The sequence below is a fragment of the Pelobates fuscus genome, chromosome 2 (genome assembly GCF_036172605.1).
Source record: "Pelobates fuscus isolate aPelFus1 chromosome 2, aPelFus1.pri, whole genome shotgun sequence".
Taxonomy (NCBI): domain Eukaryota; kingdom Metazoa; phylum Chordata; class Amphibia; order Anura; family Pelobatidae; genus Pelobates; species Pelobates fuscus.
In genome coordinates, this window is record NC_086318.1 from 56,962,205 (window position 1) to 56,978,056 (window position 15,852).

Here is a 15,852-nt window from a genome sequence, read left to right on the forward strand (position 1 = left end):
TCACTTGGTGTGCCGGCTCCTCCGGGGCTCACGATTCTCCCGACCACCCAGACCTCGCTACTCCACGTCATGGGATGTGTCCATTGTACTATCCTTTATCTCGTCATGGCCCGCTAACTCAGCGCTCTCCCTGAAGCAACTTTCTGCCAAATTGGTCTGCCTGCTCTGCCTCGTATCCTGCAAGAGAGTTTCGGACGTTAGAGCCCTGGACTTCGATGCCAAGTCATACACCCCGGACGGGGTCACGTTCAACATCAGTCGCCGGACAAAAACCTCTATCAAGTCGGTGTCCTACCCCGCTTTTCCTACCTCTCCAGCATTATGTCCCGTGACTTGCCTTCGCGAATACGAAGATCGTACCAGATGTCATCGTTCACAGGTATCCCCACAGCTGTTCCTATCCTTTCGACCGCCTTTCCGACCGGTCTCTAGCACCACATTGTCACGATGGGTGCGATGGTTATTGGATCAGGCAGGCATCGATACCACGATCTTCGGCGCCCATTCGGTCCGGGGGGCCTCAGCATCCTCGATGATGACTGCAGGGGCTCGTCTGGAAGATATTATGAGGACAGCCGACTGGTCTAGGGAATCTACCTTCCGTGAATTTTACTTTCGCCCGGCCCCACATTCTTTTACGGCCGTAGTTAATCAGCTTTAAACTTGCAATATGAGCCTCCGTGTCTTGTTATAAAATTGCATGATTTTGCTATTACATGACGAAAAGTCATGATTTTATTAAAGACACGGAGGCGAGTATTGTCCCACCCACGTTTATTATTCATGTCTCCCCACCCCTTATTTTGTAGGTTGCAACGAGTCACATGGAATATTTGGGTACGGTAAGTGGGGCCATGTCTCAAGGATAGGTTTATGTTATGATAGGCTTACTAATCACCCTAAGATGTGGGTTTGTATTTATTTGGAATTTTCTCCTCAGTTGGTACCTGACAATAGTTGCAATTATTGATCTTAACCTCTCGGCTCCTGTCTCTTTATGTTTTCACATCCTAATCCAACAAGATGGCATGCTGTTATCCAAGTTGAATGGACTCTTCCCGCTGATAATCTCTGGTCCTACTGCTCATCTGGTCGTGCTTCCCTGTTGTGAGAATCTCTTATTTGGACTATTGGACTCTGTTTTTTGTTCTTGTTCGGACATTGTTACTAGGTCGCATCTTCAGAAAGAGGGATATGGAAGGGAAGTGCTGCCTAATATACTGGGACCTGAGCGGGGAGGGGCCTATGTTAATGTATGTTCTTCATTTTTTCATTATATTTGTATTCTTTGCTGCTATTGGTGGACAGTAAAGAAAGGGATATGCAATACTCGCCTCCGTGTCTTGAAAATCATGACTTTTCGTCATGTAATAGCAAAATCATGCAATTATGAAAATCATGACTTTTCGTCATGTAATAGCAAAATCATGCAATTATATCACCTTCTGTGTAGTATGGTGTGTTAAACCATGACATGCCCATTATATATAACAGCGAATGCATACTTGGACTTACAGTATGTGACTACATGCCCTTATTCCCAAAACCCTGGTAAAAAGCAACACATCAACAGTCCTAACAAAAATGCTGAACATTTGAGAAGAGAATCACACATTAAATAAAATAGGCTGGAAAATCAATTCAATATTATTATGAAAATTACTTGTGAATTGGCGTTGTGTGACAGTGTGCCACACTGTCACACAACGCCAATTCACAAGTAATTTTCATAATAATATTTAATTGATTTTCCAGCCTTTTCTGACAATTCATTGTTCTTGCCTATAAGGGGGAGGGGAAAAGAAGGGACAATTGCAGCATCTAACCTGGAATTTCAATGTACATCATGATTTCTACTATGTCCATACTCACAAGATAGTACAGAAGCATCTGTAGCATTTCTATAAAGTGTGCACACTTTTGTGATCCTGACCATATGGATCTGTGCTGTAAGGGTACAAACCTCTCCCTTAACAGGTTACGTAAGCAAGGTGGGGACGAGTTTGTAAATAGTATGCTCTGCGGATGTCCCAGTTTAAAGATGATTGAATAAAGATTATGAGCCCACGCTAACTCTGCCATTTCCAACAAACCTATACATATACAATATAACACGAGACTGAAATAAAGACACACTTACCCCTTTTACTCCCTTCAGGTCTCCTTTCAGCAAGCTGTCTAACGGGAATGTTATAATATTATTCATATTCTGGACCTGTCAGGTAAAAAATAGAGAAATCATTTATCTCTGCAGGTTAAAACAAACTCTACAAGGTATGCTACTAAAACCTTCTTTATCCTTCACTATTCTCCTGAACGTGATTGATTGATTGAATCTTCTTTCAGCCTATATTACTATATAACTATGCACAAGTCAAACTGTAGAAAGGCAATTTAATAATATTAAGGAATATTGAAGAACATTTTAAGACTTTCCATGAAACCTCAGCCCAGACCCAAACGATTTCGTCACCTTGGTTAGAGATTTACCACCCCTGCCTCTCTGTAATGTTCTCTTCCAATTCGCTCTCTGTTCTACCTTCTTATTTTGCCATTTATTCAGATGATTTCTATTGGTTGATATAGTTCTCTGTGTAAAAAAGTGCTTAGTTGATCATTTTTCTGATAATGGTATTTGCCGATTTAATTTCTTTATCCTACTGTCCAACAATAAAGCACTTAATAAAGATTTTAAAGGAAACGCACAGTAATTTTTATTTTTTTAAATTATTTTTGCAGGGGTAAATCCTTATTATTCAGGATATAGATGTGCCAAGTCACTATTTTACAGCCAGCCAGCGACAGATGAGTCAGCAATCCCACATAACACTTTGAATAAGTGTTTTGTCGTTTCATTGGGCTGAACGCAACTGCTATATAGTTAAAAATGCTAAACACAGAACAATGTTTTCATAATATGTTCTCTGTCATTTACAATATGTAATTACAAGGCAGGTGGAAAGCAATGGATGTTGTCAGATGTTTTGTCAGAGAACGGTAAAGCTTTTGGGATTATAACACAGTCTATCTGCACTGGGATTTATCTACAGAGAGCAGGGTCTAATGTAAAATTCATTAGCCAGTGTTAATCTTCTAGACAGATATGTTTGGATTTTGTGAATAAGAATACCTGTTTCTCTTTGCTTTTCGTCAAATAGAACATCAGAGAAATACAGAATCATCATGCTCATGAACACTGTAATATCATACCCATAAGTTTCCAGCACTGACTACAGACGATGATACCAGCATAGATTTGCCCCAAAGATCATCACTTATTTACTAAACAGGGGATTGCGGAGAACAGCAATAACTGAGCAGGAAAAATGTTCCCGCTCATTTTAATCTTTAAGCTCAGTTACTATTGCCTAAAAGTTGCAATGACCTCACCAAACTTCTTGAAATGCTGGTTTAGTGAATTAAATGGTTACAACAAACTGGAAGTGCCTCAATGTTTAAAGTTAATAGAGAATACATGAGCCATGTACACAAAAAAAAATAAAAAAATAAAAAAACAGTAATAATAATAATAATAATAATAAATGAACAGGATAATCTGTATTCCTAACACTATAGTGTTGCTCTGTCCCACGTGGCAATCATAGGATTAAATAACACCTTTAAACAAACACTCACCTTATTCCAGCGTCGAGAACTCTTGGCGCTGGCTCCATCTCCTTCGCGAGATGGAACCTAATGCGCATAAGTGGTGAGAGCCGCGCACGGGTTAAGCCGTCACCATAGGAAAGCATGGAATCAATGCATTTCTATGGGACGTCCAGCGTCATTTCATGGAATTAAGTTCTGGGAAACAGTAGAAAGCGCCTCTAATGGTTCTCTGGCAGACAGCCACTAGAGGCAGTCTTAACACAGGAATGAAAACATTACAGTTTCTCTAGAATTGCATGACACATGACTGAGCAGAAATATGATCCTGATGGGATGGATATGAGAGGCATAAAAGAAATGTGATCTGCCTGCATGGAACACACCAGCTGTAGGTAGAGAAATGCAGTGAACGCAGGGTGTGGGGGGAAAAGAAGAATACAATGAGAGATATGGAGGTAATTATATGCTCAGGAAGTATGGTTTATTTTATTTTTTTCTTACAGATATTTTATTTATTTATAAGGTACCATTCAGTATAAATAAATGCGGCTCTCCTTGTAGAACAGGTACAGAAGCAAGATTCCATTTGTACTATTCTCAAAAGCATTTATCAAAACAAATACATAAAAACACACACACGCACACAGCTCAAAATTTATGGACGTGTTTGTCGCCAGTGTGGTGCTTTCTCAACAGAAAGACAGTAAGGAAAGAACGCTATGAGTCCAGGAACACTAAAAAATAAAAATACAAAAAAACACACTATATATATATATATATATATATATATATATATATAATTTTCTTCAAAAAAAGAAAAGAAAAACTTACACACATTCTGAAGTCATCAGGCCTAATAAGCTTTGTTCAATTAAATGTGGGAAGCAATGCCATCATATGGCTCATGTGCGGTAATTGCCACAATCTGCCAATCCAATGCTTCTCACTTAGAAGCACCAAAATCAATCCTTCTGTTACAGTAGCACTGGGTGCACATCCAGAGTCCGGCATCTGCACAGTTTGCATGCAGACATGAATTTTTTTCAATTACTGAATCTATTTCAGCCTGAAGCCCTAGTGGTTGTATGAATGAAAGCCCCCAGAAGGGTGAAGATTACAAAAATAAAAAACGTGCCGTTTCTCAAAAATTGCACTGGTATTAAATGCAAAGAGACAGGGCAGCATCTATGCTCCCAAAGCACTACATTAATATTAAGTGATTTTGGTGTTCAGATCCTCCCGTTAATGCCATAATGACAGCTAACAGCGCAGGCCATGTGTGTTTGGACATATATCTACAGTTCTGCTTTGACTCTGTATTTCTTCACACTTGGTTTTGAAATCAAACAGTGATTGAAAGTATGGAAAGCGCAGACTCATGAAGGTATTTAAATCCATGAACTGGTAACTTTGCATGCATTACATTTGAGGTGAGCCAGATGAACAGCTGGCTAAGCATCATGGGAAACAGACTCCACAACAGCCAACAACACTATAGGGGCCCAGAAAAACGCTCATAAAAAGATATCCAAATAAACTGCTAAAATAGCAACAACTTCACACAACACAATTTTAAGCTAGACTAGCGCAAAATAAAACTTCAATATAATATGAATGATAATGAATCACAAAAGTGATTAATTTGTCTAGAGATTTGTTTGTGTTAACATAATTTGATTTTGTTAAAAATAACAAAACACCAAACAAAAACAAACAAAAAAACGTTAAATAATGGTTTACAGTTAGAATGAAGCTGCCTGTAATATATACTGAAAGAATTGTGGGCTGTGACTCATAAAACTAGAGCGTCCCTCGTCTGTCATCATAAAAGTTAGACGCGCTATGATTGCAGGACTGCCTGTCTTTAGGTTATTATGGTATAAGTATAACTGGCACCTAGTGCAATTAATCTGACATTTTTGGTAAACATCTTTAAAGCTCGGCAAGGTTTTTTGTTTTATTTTTTCCATAACACACAGGCCATCAGTTTATGAAAGCTGTGACCTTTTCATGCCTAGTTGATGAAATTAACATCTGGAAGGCTAATTAAGGATTTCACAGTCCACTGCCACTTCTCACACCAAAGGCAATGAATTAACAATTTATGCAACAGCCAGAAAGATAAAAAAATATTGAATCCTGTGATATGAGTCATCAGTTCCACCTTAAGAGCAACCAGAAATGCATAGGAAACACGCCGCATACTGAGTTTAACGCCTTAACTGCTGGAGCTGTAACTCTGCCTCTGGCACCTTTATGGGGTGTCACCAGCTAGCCCAGAAAACAAGCGTTCCAGGCTGGCTAATTTGAACTCTGTACAGTCTGCCATTCATTGCCTGAGAGTGTACAGTCAATGAATGGTAAATGGATCTGGTTCCGCCTTCTAGAACTCTGTAGAAGCTGTAATCCCGTCACCCAGTGGGGACCCAGGCAAAAGAGAAAACTGTTCCTAAACGTTTGCCTCATTAGCAGGGAACCAGGCCAGGGTACTCATTTCATATAACCGCGGGCTGGAGTGGTTACGATGCTTGTTGTAACCCTTTAAGAATTAGTTTGTTTCAAAAAGCAGTGTAACAATTTTACATAAATTAAGAGAAAATTACTAAAAACATTCTATAGCAAACACAATGCACCTTTAGCTGAAAAAAATCCAGCAAAAAGGATACAAAGAAATGGGTTACTGGGGTACTAAAAAGGGCCTAACCCTTATATTAACAAATATGCAAAAAGAATGAGGAGCGAGAATCCCAGAAACACAGAAAAACAAGTCCCCTCAGAACTAGTACCCCTTCTGGAGCAATAATAATGTATGCACCCACTACCGTGTATTATACAGAGTAAACAAAAAATAACAACATTTTATTGAAAGACATTAAAAGTCCCGTATATAAAATCTATAATACACCGAACTGCTACAGATTAGGAATAGAGGGACCTTGAGGATCAGCCTGAGGTGCACATAGCCAGATAATGCCCCTTGATATTAAGTTGCTAAATGTCAGTAGGGAAGGAGCAAAATACAAACTTCTTCAGATTAGCAACAGTATCAAAAAAGTGACACATATAGGCATAGTAACAAAACGGCTGAAAACTACACTTAGATTCCTACAGTAAACAGACGTGCTCTCCACTATTCAATATCCAAATAGGAATATCAGGTCTATAGCGTCCTAATGACAAACTACAAATATAGATTGGTGTATATTAGCCATAATGGCTCCAAATGTCTTATCCAGGTAGGTAAATCGAAAGGACAGAAAGATATCAGTGAAGAGATTTGAAAAATAAAGTGGGGAGGCAATAGAGAAAGTGGGCTTATGACAGGCGGCTACTTTCTGGCGCCAAATGTAAGTGTATATAAGGGAGGGGACGAAGGGATGGTATTTGCACACTACTATACCCTTGAGAAAGGTGGACATTGCCGCCGAAACGCGCGTTGGGCTTATGCTACATGTGTGGGGGGGGGGGGGGGGGGGTGGATTTGGGCATTTAGCTTTTTTACTATTTGAATTATAGCTCAGGGTCTTCTGACCTACTGAACTTTCTCTATTGCCTCCCCACTTTATTTTTCAAATCTCTTCACTGATATCTTTCTGTCCTTTCGATTTACCTACCTGGATAAGACATTTGGAGCCATTATGGCTAATATACACCTATCCATATTTGTAGTTTATCATTAGGACGCTATAGACCTGATATTCCTATTTGGATATTGAATAGTGGAGAGCACGTCTGTTTACTGTAGGAATCTAAGTGTAGTTTTCAGCCGTTTTGTTACTATGCCTATATGTGTCACTTTTTTGATACTGTTGCTAATCTGAAGAAGTTTGTATTTTGCTCCTTCCCTACTGACATTTAGCAACTTAATATCAAGGGGCATTATCTGGCTATGTGCACCTCAGGCTGATGATCCTCAAGGTCCCTCTATTCCTAATCTGTAGCAGTTCGGTGTATTATAGATTTTATATACGGGACTTTTAATGTCTTTCAATAAAATGTTATTATTTTTTGTTTACTCTGTATAATACACGGTAGTGGGTGCATACATTATTATTGCTCCAGAAGGGGTACTAGTTCTGAGGGGACTTGTTTCCCGTGTTTCTGGGAATCTCGCTCCTCATTCTTTTTGCATAAAAACATTCTAGATTTTTATTTCTATTTTATCATTTTTAAATGTATCTAGAACCCAAACAGACGTTGGCATGTATTTAAGTCCGTGTTTTAGGTGACACTAACATGCTGATATAGTACCTGGCTAACCCCTTTAACCCCTTCGAATCAGTGCCATCATGATATAAGAGTCTTTTCCCCAACACATTGTCATGAAAGGGGTAAGAGACAGAAAACACTGCATTCCTACTTTTCATGTGACCAGGACTATTCAGGTTGCAGAAACATGAAAAAAACAAACAAACACAACAAGAATCAAGTTTCGTGGCATTTTTCAAGGCATGTTTTGCGTTCATAAGTGCACACCTAATGTTAGCCGTCTTTCCGGTTTCCCAATCAGTCATCCAGCCCCTTTTGGTAAACCCCTGAAGCAGTTGACAAGATTTGCCTGCTGGTAATCACCTGGGGATATGGAAGGGAAGAGAAACCTGCAAATCTAAAGAATAATTTAATATATTCCAAGTAAGAGCGGTTTTCAGATGGTCAAAGCCAACTCCCAGTTCCTTGTTCTGGCATTTTGAAACATGTACTTAACATACAGCAAAAGACTGGATATACCTTGCCCAGGTGTATCTGTTGGTGAATGTATGTATCTAGATATAGTGAAAGAAAGAAGAGAACTCGCAAGGTCTGCATTATCAACGGCATTGTTCTTTAAAGGCATACAGCAAAAATAAACACAGTAAATGGGAGTCAATGTTTCAGTACGGCATAGGGGACATTCCCCATGACATCGACTTGCATTTTCAGTGTTTAGCTTTGCTTTAAAATAATCTTTAAAAAAAATAATACAGAGCGATAACACAACCTTGTTCAACCTTGATAATGGCAATAGCATTTGCTCATTTTATCATGCGTGTGAACTGCAATTTTAGGAGACCTTTCAGAGGTGTCCTAGGGCATGGGACACCAGGGGGGAGCAAGCCAGGGTTGATAGGATCATAGAGCCCTAAATCAGGACTACCCCACTGAATCATATTGCAGACAAGAGAATGTCATTTAGAATCCAGGAACATAATGCAGCTAAGGAGACTGATACTAATGCAGAAACATATAAACAAACTAAGGGAATGGAGAGAAAAATAGCTTGTAAAGAAAATGATTGTTCAGACCATCCAGCCGAGTCATACCACCCGCATTTCCATCGATAATTAAGCCATGACTCAATGGCAATCAAGAACCACTTTATACGGTGTTGGCATACAAAATCTACTGTGGATATGCAGAAACCGCACACGCTCCGCAGTTTTATTTCAGGAAATATTCATTAAAATAAACTTTACTTGACCCGATTTAGGAAATATAAAAATGTAATTAGTTCAAGCTCAGCCTGTGTTAAGCAGAATCCAGCTGTTGTGGTTTCCAACATGTGGCTACATAAACAAGATAAGACAGTGGGCTTATCCAATTCCAGTGTGTCTGACCTGATACAACGCCGCCCTGTTCCAGTTTTCCTGCATGCTGGATTATATATATATATATATATATATATATATATATATATATATATATATATATATTTATATTTATCTATTCATATACATGTGTACACAACTAACATAACCTTCATCTTGTCCCGCGAATGCTTTTATTGTTTTAGTCAGCAGTTTCACTACATATGGGTGGGATTTCTTCGGGTATAGTAAGAATTCTGTCTGAAAACAGGTTTACCATGACAGTATACCTCTTAACATTGAAGTTAGGGTGTGTGTGGCAGACCCATGGGGGTGGGTTTGTTGTGACGAGAGTACGGTCAGAACTACACAGAAAAAAAAAACAAGTGGATCCACTAGCACGCCAACTGACAGTAAGCCACGCCAGCCAGCCAAACTCATGGCTGCCCATATTCAGCGCGCTATTCAAGCACTTTTGCACGAACTGAATGCCCGGAGGACAGTTTGCAGTACTCTTTGAGGACATTTCTATGATTATTGATTATGCCAAGCTACAAACACAAGACAGCGAGACGGTTTGGGCAATCCTGCTGAATGAGGAATTTTTGGGAAAGATGGAATAGGTTAGCAGGTGTTAATACGGGCAGAGTTCACTGCAGTAAGATATTTTTGATTTTATAATTATTTTACTAATTTATTTAATGCAATTTTTTAAACGTATCTTTATCTGTATAACATTTAAGAATGGAGTCAACTCCAGTACAAAAAGTGTCCCTTTAACACACTTGAACAATATGAAAATAAAACCAGCATCCAAGCAGTGTCAGATAGAAAACTAGGATATCTTGTAGAAGCCTAACTTCCTCAAACCACAGGAACTGCTAGGCCTGCTGGCACATGTCAAACTGCAGCTTTTAAAATAAACAAAATCACACATCACTTCTTCAAATGGATTACAGACACGGATCCCCAGGTCTCACCACAGGAATGCAGCAGCATTGCACACACAATGCTGCAAATGGCACTTTGCACATGCTTCTAATTCCTCTGATTGCCAATTAGAAAAGATCAAAAGCCAGATGTAGCATCAGAGAGCAGCAACTAGGGGCCATGTACCAAGCCTGAAGGATTTATTATGAATTGAAAACGGAGTTGCAAAATTTAGTAAAATTCTCTAGCTTAATGTTCTTTTTCCAAAGCAGTTAGTCTGCCTACGTTTTGCAATTTAATATTTAGTTAACCATAGTTAACAATTTAGTGAATAAATGCCTATTTGTACATAACACAAAGTTAACCACTGACAGTCAAAGAATTTAATCTAATATGGACAGGTCCAGATTTTAGCAACACAATAAAGATTGTATTACAGACTGGGAAATGACTGTCCATCAAAATGCGTAACACTCTATAGGCACTCATTTACCTACTGGGTTCTGTTCTTACGACCCGTTCATAGAACTAATTGGTCGTTAAGTGAAGATGTGCTAACGAGCATGCGCAAGAGAGCAGGTCTACGTTCGGAGGAATTCCCAGAACATAGACCAGTTCACTAGAGCAGGGAATCCCACTAATCTATGTTCGAGGAAACTTCCCCATACATAAATCAGCTCACTAGTGCAGGGAATCTCTGAACGCTATGTGTTTAGCTTTGCTTTAAAATAATCTTAAAAAAAAATAACACATACTGATAATACAGGAGCTGAATGCGTGGCCCTTGTATATTATCTATCACATGTGTATGAACACATTTTACCAAGATGCTCTGCCAGTTTTTCATTAATCAAAAGCACAACCGATAGACCTAATGCTGTCAGACAGAGGCTTACATACATTCAGCCGTTATAAAGCTTGTTTATTTAACAAAGGTACAGACGTATGTCCCCGTAGCTTGCAGATTGTCTTTCCAACAAGAACATTTCACATGCCAGACAGAACAAGCAAGTGCGTGCCAGCTATTGTCAGCTTATGAAAAAGTTATCTTACTGAATGTTATCATAATCTTCCTAAAGCAGAGATTTATGTTAATCTTCAGCTATAAACATTTTTTGTGCATAACTCACTTTCCACGTTATAATTAAGTAGCTTTAATAAATGTCATTTCTATTGGCAGCTCATTAAAAGCCCTAATGTCAGAGTTTGGATTGGACTTTGATCTAAAAGTCATCGAGATCAGCTATCCAGTAAAAAAAAATTCTAGCAGATGTGTCACAAGTTAGCATGAGCTAAATTCAAACATTACATCATTGCACAGCCATTAAATATCTTTTCTTAATCTAGTTTAAGCAATAAAAAAAAAAAAAAAGTCAAAGGTCAAACACATAGATTAAATTAGGTCCTCCTTCCAATTTGGGTCAGGCTGCCACCCTGCTTTAAGGAATGTGTTTTTTTTAATGCCCCATATAATTCTAACTGTGCATCACAGCTACACTGGGATTTAGTTATTTATTTTCAATACACAAATATCAACATGCACTGGAAACAATTGGAGATGTACGGTATATGATTGTAACAAATAACTGCATTACAATAAAAAAAGATAAACACTAATACTTCAAGTTTACACCATTTCTGAATGGGAGAATGTAATCGTTTTGATGTTTGAGGCCCAACATTTTGAACTTACGGTATTTCCTGATGATTCACAGTATAGTAAATAGCTCTGTTTAGGTGTCTACTCTAAGCTCGGCGTGCTGATGCAGGGAAGGATAAATGCAAGTTTGTCTTAAAGGACCACTCTAGGCACCCAGACCACTTCAGCTTAATGAAGTGGTCTGGGTGCCAGGTCCTTCTAGGGTTAACCCATTTTTTCATAAACATAGCAGTTTCAGAGAAACTGCTATGTTTGTGAATGGGTTAAGCCTTCCCCTATTTCCTCTAGTGGCTGTCTCACTGACAGCCGCTAGAGGCGCTTGCGTGATTCTCACTGTGAAAATCACAGTGAGAGCACGCAAGCGTCCATAGGAAAGCATTATGAATGCTTTCCTATGTGACCGGCTGAATGCGCGCGCAGCTCTTGCCGCGCGTGCACATTCAGCCGACGGGGAGGAGAAGAGGAGGATCGGAGGAGGAGAGCTCTCCGCCCAGCGCTGGAAAAAGGTAAGTTTTTACCCCTTTCCCCTTTCCAGAGCCGGGCGGGAGGGGGTCCCTGAGGGTGGGGGCACCCTCAGGGCACTCTAGTGCCAGGAAAACGAGTATGTTTTCCTGGCACTAGAGTGGTCCTTTAAGGCAGCAATAGCTATGCTTGACACTGGAGATTTTGTGAACATTTCCCTTGATGGACAGAAAACAAGTTAGACAAAACCTGTGGCTGCCTGCAATACATATATATGAAGACACATGATAAATTATTGCAACATTAATAAATCTTCGAGTAACAACGATAATAAAGCAAGCCAAACATACATTATTTGTATGGAGCTTCACAGTACTGCACTGGATAGCTCGGCTTAGAGTGTCTCTTTCAAACAGAAATGAGGAAGAAACTCCACTATATGAACAAATAATAGGTACAATTCAATAATCCTATGTGATATGCCACCCTTCCAAGAACGAGTGACAAAACCTTTTACTGTACCTCCCCACTGGATGAATCAGAAATATCGTATTCATCAGGGTTTCCAAAGTGAATGGGGACCTCTGACATGGTGTTGAGTATAAAATACTTTGCAGAACGCCTTTCTAAAGTGTCATGTACACACGAATAGGTTTATACCAGTTCGACAGACAATCTAAGCTTCTTGTACTTATTATTCATTTATACCTTAAGAAAAATGTATACATGATGGCGAGCCCAATTGGGACTATTGAAGTATGATGTCATATTCAGGTGCGGTTAGTCAAATGTCAAAGGTACAGTATACAACATATCTCAGCTCACTAAGACACATAATTTGTAACTGTAGAAATAGGAGGAGATTTAATGCTGGGGTTCCGGCATGTTGAATAGTTTGTATATTCATTTAGAATTTTCCAAAGAATTTTTTTTAAAAGAAACGGGTCTATGAGCATTTTTTAAATGCTATTCTTTACATGTCAAACGGTCTGTGACACGAGGAAACGTATATAAAGAGACGGGTCTTTCCAGACCACAGGAATCGCTGTTAGAATTAGATATCATGGTGAGGTCACTAGCAATATCACCGCAGGTATTATTCTTCCCATCCAACACCGCACTCATTCTGCATGCACGGTCTACTCTCACTTCAAGAGTTCGAAACTCTCATTTGTGATTCTCTGAGCTGCTGACTCATACCTGTGTCACAGAACTGACTCACCCTGCCTGGTCACATATACGTACTGACCAGCCGGGTAGTATCACAATGGTTGTGTGATCTCAGTGCTGAGAGATGCAGGAAGACACAATCTGTTTTAAACCCAATTGTGCTTTAATAGACAGTGACATTACTAGCCCAACTCTAAGCATGCTTGTTCAATGAGATTAACAGCATGCCACTGGTCAGATCCAGAGTGGAAGCACTGAATTTGGCCCTGGCTGGACAATGACTATGTGTATAAGATATACAAATCTTCCAGGAGATAGAGCACTTATTAGTGTAAAACAGTTGAATAAACCGATAAGTCATACTACGCCTACAAAAGCAGAATATAACTGGAATGTCCATTTTTGGACCCACGCGGAATGCGAGGAACTTACCAGATTCTTGAAAAGTGCAGTTAGTTCCTTGGTAAAAACAGAGAATTTCAGAAAGGCTGTGCCCAGGTCGGGATCATCTCTACAGACACAGTTCCCTCCAAATTTTTCCAGTGCTTGGGTGTACTGCTCTTCATTTTCTACATGTGCTATAGAAAGGAACACAGACAAGAAATCCATTAACATTGCACCAAGTCATGAACATAAAAGAAAGCACACCATATCACATGCATGACAGCAAAAAACAGGAGCCCTGATAGTCGATTTACTAAATGCTGAAGTAGCAGAGTGCAAAATACACAACACTGTGCATATCACAGTTACAAAGTTATCGAGGTTGAAAAAAGTCCACCAAGTTCAGATTTTAACCAAAACTTTTTATGCTGCCGAATAGGCAAGAAAAGTCCAATTTGAAGTAATGGCTAACAATGCAACAAAAAATGGGGAACAAATTAATCTTTCTTGGATCAACAAACTGTTCACATGCATATTAATTATGTCTTTGCATATTCAGTAAAGCAGATATGAGCAATTCCTTTGATACCAGCAGCTATGGATTTACTTTTCACTAAAGCTGTTGAACCCGGCAGCAATGAAACGGCACATGGAATTGGTAAAACAGGTTAGCCTACTCTGATGTAGAAGAAAGTATAATTTCCAAACAGATGAGCAGATTTAATAGGAGACAATCAAATTTACCTCTTGGAAGGTGGTCATATGAAAAATAAAACAAATACACACTATATATATATATTTATGTTATTTGCTTGGTCACCTGTAGCTCATGACGGAGTATAATTATTCTCATTTCCCAGTTTATTACCAAAAACATTTTTTTTAGTTGCCAACTGTCCCGTTTTTGCTGAGACAGTCCCGGCAAACTGGAGTCTGTACCGGGACAGTCCCGGCAACTTGCAGAGCCATGTGCTATTATTTTTCCTAGGACTGCAACAGCCTGTTACAGTCTGAGGGAATTCAGGACAGCGCTGCTGGGGTCTATAGAGAGGTGCTGGGGGCTGTAGAGAGCTGCAGAGAGGTGCTGGGGGCTGCATTGAAAAATTACCATCTCAATTCCCTGTAATTCTCTCTTTATTGAGTAGACCCTGTAATCTGCCCTATAAGTAGGCGGAGATTAATTAGGTGGGTTTGACATAGTGGGTGGAGCTTTGCGGCAGTGGGTGTGGTACATTTTCAAGGTAGAAATTGATAGCTGTGCTGCAAAGTGTCCCTGGACATTTTTTTCAAATGTTGGCAACTATGACACACCCTGGTTAACCTGGGCAGACTAGATGGGGCAAATGGTTCTCATCTGCCATCACATTCTATGCTTCTACGATATTATCTTATACAAACGGAAGACATCGTGTTTACACTGCCCCTTTTTGTCACATGACTGATGTGTGCGTTTTATAAAGTGTTCTGTAACGCATTTGTCTTGAAGATGTAGGAATTCCCAAAACACAGTAGAGTCATTTGACTCTGAAAACAAAATAGTTACATCATTATATCCCTGTTGAAAAGATGAATTAAGAGGCTAAGTAGCAGACAGGGGCTGCTAATCAAATGCCCTTGATTAATTCATCATCAGCAAGTGTGACCAACTCTATAAAACCCAAAGTTTTAGCAGTTTGCTGGTCTGGAGTATTCAGGTGTGTGTTAACACAATGCCAAGGAGTAAAGAGATCAGCAATGATCTTCGAGAAGCAATTGTTGCTGCCCACTAGGGAAAAATTACAAGACCATTTCCAAATAATTTAAACTCCACCATTCTACAGTGATCAAGATTATTTAAAAATGGAAAACATTCAAGACAGGTGGTTCTACAAGCTATTGAATCATAAGGTGTTCTTAGCTTTTACACACATGGCTTAATTTTTGTTAAATAAATCATGACCTGGTATAATATGTCACTAGTGGTTCAGTCTGCTGATATTATATTATATAACTCCCTTCTGGAGCAATCAGTTGGGATTCTACATGGGTGTCCACTAGCAAAGAAGAATGCTAATGCTAGATTTTTCCCTACAT

The 15,852-nt window shown here is 39.3% G+C and overlaps 1 protein-coding gene across 4 annotated transcripts in view; it reads right to left on the reverse strand.

Annotated features, from left to right (window-relative positions):
* Window positions 1–15,852, reverse strand: part of ASAP2 (ArfGAP with SH3 domain, ankyrin repeat and PH domain 2) — a 205,313-nt gene that overhangs the window by 102,652 nt on the left and 86,809 nt on the right. For all 4 annotated transcript variants that reach the window (XM_063442173.1, XM_063442175.1, XM_063442172.1 and 1 more), the window contains exons 3-4: window positions 13,828–13,973; window positions 2,141–2,215 (exon numbers count right to left, since the gene is read on the reverse strand). In XM_063442173.1, the coding sequence (XP_063298243.1) occupies window positions 2,141–2,215; window positions 13,828–13,973 (221 nt within the window). The remainder of the gene's footprint in view (window positions 1–2,140; window positions 2,216–13,827; window positions 13,974–15,852) is intronic.